The 3,602-nt window shown below is 51.9% G+C and overlaps 1 protein-coding gene across 1 annotated transcript; it reads right to left on the bottom strand.

Annotated features, from left to right (window-relative positions):
• Positions 1 to 262: 262 nt before the first annotated feature.
• On the bottom strand, positions 263 to 2,203 carry LOC133908438 (ras-related protein RABA1f-like). Its single transcript, XM_062350463.1, has 2 exons — positions 1,493 to 2,203; positions 263 to 941 (listed from the first exon to the last, which is right to left on the bottom strand). Exons 1-2 carry the CDS (start codon positions 1,714 to 1,716, stop codon positions 506 to 508), a joined length of 660 nt encoding a protein of 219 aa, XP_062206447.1. The 5' UTR covers positions 1,717 to 2,203; the 3' UTR covers positions 263 to 505.
• Between the last annotated feature and the right edge of the window lie 1,399 nt (positions 2,204 to 3,602).

Below are 3,602 nucleotides of genomic sequence, written 5' to 3'. Positions count from 1 at the left end.
ATTCAGATTGCATCTACCTGTTCTCGATTCTTTTGCAGAAAAAACCTTCTTGGCAAGATCAACCGTGTCTTGGCATGGTTGATAACCATGGAATAGTAGTATAGTGGTTGTGAGGATTCTCGATCTGTTCTGTTCAAAATCTTTGGATCGTCAACGTCAAAACTTCATCAATCAATTTATCATACGACCTTTCAAAAGGTTGGACAAATGTACATCAATATTAGAAGAAAGTACTAATTTCCATTTGTCAGTAGACACTATATGACAATTAAAAAATCGTAACCTGACACTTGCAGTTTTTAAATGTACATTCTGCCGAGCTGAAGTCCTCGACGAAATGATGTATCAAACAGGCGAGGACAGCGATTTCAAGTTTGCAAAAACATGGTGCCCTCTCCTAATACCAACTACCTCAACCGCTTGACCATGTCAAGAAAGATGTCATCACGACGGCAACACGTTGTCCTCATCGGCAAAGCTTCTGTTTGACCCGGGCAAAGAAAACCTAAGCCGAGCAGCACCCGCCAGCGTTCACGGGTGAGACCTCGTCCTTAGGGGCGCCGACGTCGATGGTCTTCCCCCTGGGCGGCGCGGCCGGGTCGTCGCCGATGTCCAGTGCGTTCCTGCTCACGACGTGGTAGATCTGGCGGAGCACCTCGGCGAAGGCGCGCTCCACATTGGTGGCGTCCAGCGCGGAGGTCTCCATGGAGAAGGTGCCGTGCTGCTCCGCGAACGCGCGGGCGTCCTCGGGCGGGACGGCGCGGAGGTGGCCCAGGTCGGCCTTGTTGCCCACCAGCATGACCACGATGTTGGCGTCCGTGTGGTCCCGCAGCTCACGCAGCCACCGCTCCGCGTTCTCGAACGTCACGCGCCGGGTCACGTCGTACACCACCAGCGCGCCCACCGCGCCACGGTAGTACGCGCTCGTGATGGCGCGGTACCTGAAGATGGAGGAAGGCAGGGCACGCAAAGAGAACGAGAGATGTTTAAGCTGCTATTGTTTGGTGCAAGAAAATTGAAGAACACGCCAGCGAAATGCACGCAAAGCTATCTGCCATGAAAATGTGAGAAGCAAGAAAAAGGCGTGCGCGCTTTGTGGCGCTAGTGAATCGTGATGTTCATGAACTGTGCGAATTCAATTTGACATGAATGCCTGGTCACTGTGGAAATTAGTCCTGTTTTCAGCTTACTAATCAACAAGTCCATTGGTTTTCATCCTTGAAATGTGAATCAGATACATGTTCATGCCGTTAGTTACCAATAAATTCCATATTAGTACCTATTATCAATCTATATATGTTAGTACTAGGCACTCCTGAAAATGATGCTAAAATCCTAGAGCTGCATGAGCATGTACTGCCAGCAGAGGATCATGGACGAAGCACAAAATAAGCAGGGACAGAGCAACACAAGCATGTACTGCCAGCTGACGATCATGGAACAGCTGAAATCTTCCAGGAAAGGATCGAGCACGAGAAGGGCGTAGGCGTACCTTTCTTGGCCGGCGGTGTCCCAAATCTGGGCCTTGACGAGCTTTTCGTCGACCTGGACGGTCTTTGTGGCGAACTCGACGCCGATGGTGGACCTGGTCTCGAGGCTGAACTCGTCCCTCGCGAACCGCGACAGCAGGTTCGACTTGCCCACGCCGCTGTCCCCGATCAGCACCACCTTGAACAGGTAGTCGTACTCCTCCTCCGCACGGTACCCCGCCGCCATCTCCCTCCCTCCCTCCCTCTCTCTTTCTTCAACGGAGACGTGCAAGGTGCACTGCTTGATCGGTAGCTCGATTGATCGATCGTTCCGCTTCCCGCGCGCCGGCGCGAGGTATCTAAATAGCGCGGCGCCTCCCTCAGCCTCCCTCAATTATAATCCACACTGACGACCGCGTCGCGGCGCGTTCCTTCTGCTTTTCGGTGGCGCGTTCTAATCTCCAACAAGGGAAGGAGCGGGGCAGGGAAGAAAGTGGGGAAGGGGTCGTCGCTGGCTGTTGCGTTGCTCGGCGCTGCTCCGTTGTATCTGGTGCTCGCGGCGCGAGGGGAGCGGGAGGTTGGAGATTGGGTTGGCACGCGTGTTGAGGTAGATAGCTAACCGGCGACGGGGTGTTGTCTCGGTCCTGGTTCCGTCTCGCTGACTGGGCATATGCGAACGCATGAGCCGTCTCGCTGACCGACCGTCTTCACGTTTCTCTCTCTTGTTTTTTCGAGAACATGATATCATTTTCGCTTTGGTCAATTTAGTTACAACGGTGTTTAGAAGTGTGTATCCTTTTAATAACGGTGCGCATCCCTCTAGAGGAGGTTATATGACGCCTCAAACTCATGGGATAGTGATCTCAAAAGAGGGGGGAAAACTCATGGGACACGTGCAAGCATCACTGTTGCTTAACCAGGCATAGATACATGAACACTTGTTTCTAGGCACCATCCCTGGCGGATCAAGAGCCATACAGTAGAGGCTCACCTTTTTCTTTCCTATCCTCCTTTTTCTTCTTCCTATTCTGTACCAAAAATTGAGCAGAGGGAGCCCACCTACCCCTGGATCCGCCGCTAGCCACCACCAACACATCACTTTATCCAATTTCCAACGTATGGCAAGAAAAACTATGCAGCTCTGTGCATATGTCACGTTGCCACTTTGAAGGCTTAGAGAAATTGGAGATGCTCTCATATTATACGTCTGCAACAATTACTAGCAACTAGCAAGAGGGACGAAAATGTCGTGCTTCCGCCTGCGATCGTGAGACGTGATTATAGGGAAGCATCGCGTGTGTCCCAAGGACGACGTGCTGCGCCTGGGAAATGGGCATGCAGGTATGTAACATCGTGTCTATCCCCAGGGCGAGATCGAGCATGCTGTGTAAATAGGCGCGGGCGCACGGCGGCCGACCGAGCTTGCGGGCGTCATCCTCGGCTGGCACTAGCAGCGTGTCCACCGTCGTGATCCTCAGCGCTGGTCAGACCGCTCACCTCCGGGTGCCCTCACGTAGGCGTGTTCGTGTATTGTCTGGGTTCCGATGCTGGGCTACGCACCGAGCTGGCGGCCCAACCTCCCCTTCCTTGTCTTGTGGTCTCCGGGCTAGCAGAAAGAGTTGTGATCTGTTGGGCTGATAGGCCATGGGCTGCTGCTGCCTTCACGCGCCCTGCAGGAAAAACAAACGGGCGAATTAAATATTTGTGCCTGTTTTGAAAAAATATAAATATAGACTCTTGTCACCCGTTGTAAAAGTGACATGTCACATGTCGCCCATTAAAAAGAAGAATCTATCGTTCTTTTATCTGTGACTGGTGTTGTCAGCACCTTCCAACGGGTGGTGGCTACGACGGAAGCTAGGAGATCAGACCGAGGCAAACGCATGGTAGCAAGGTGTTTGCACAGGGTACATCGCGGCTAGATTCATGATTGGACTGTTGAAGGGCCAATCTTCGCCGCCGCATACGCGAGTGGAAGCCAAGCACTACACAATGGAGTATAGGACAGGAAAAAAAAAAAGCAAACCCATTGGATTAGATATACGGAACCCAGGATTCAAATCCGAATTTTCTTTATAAGAAACTTTATCGAGTGAATTAGCAGTGGCCATTTAGAATGAACGACACATGTGT

Source organism: Phragmites australis, chromosome 2, assembly GCF_958298935.1.
Source record: "Phragmites australis chromosome 2, lpPhrAust1.1, whole genome shotgun sequence".
NCBI lineage: Eukaryota > Viridiplantae > Streptophyta > Magnoliopsida > Poales > Poaceae > Phragmites > Phragmites australis.
This window is presented reverse-complemented; position numbering and strand designations above follow the sequence as displayed.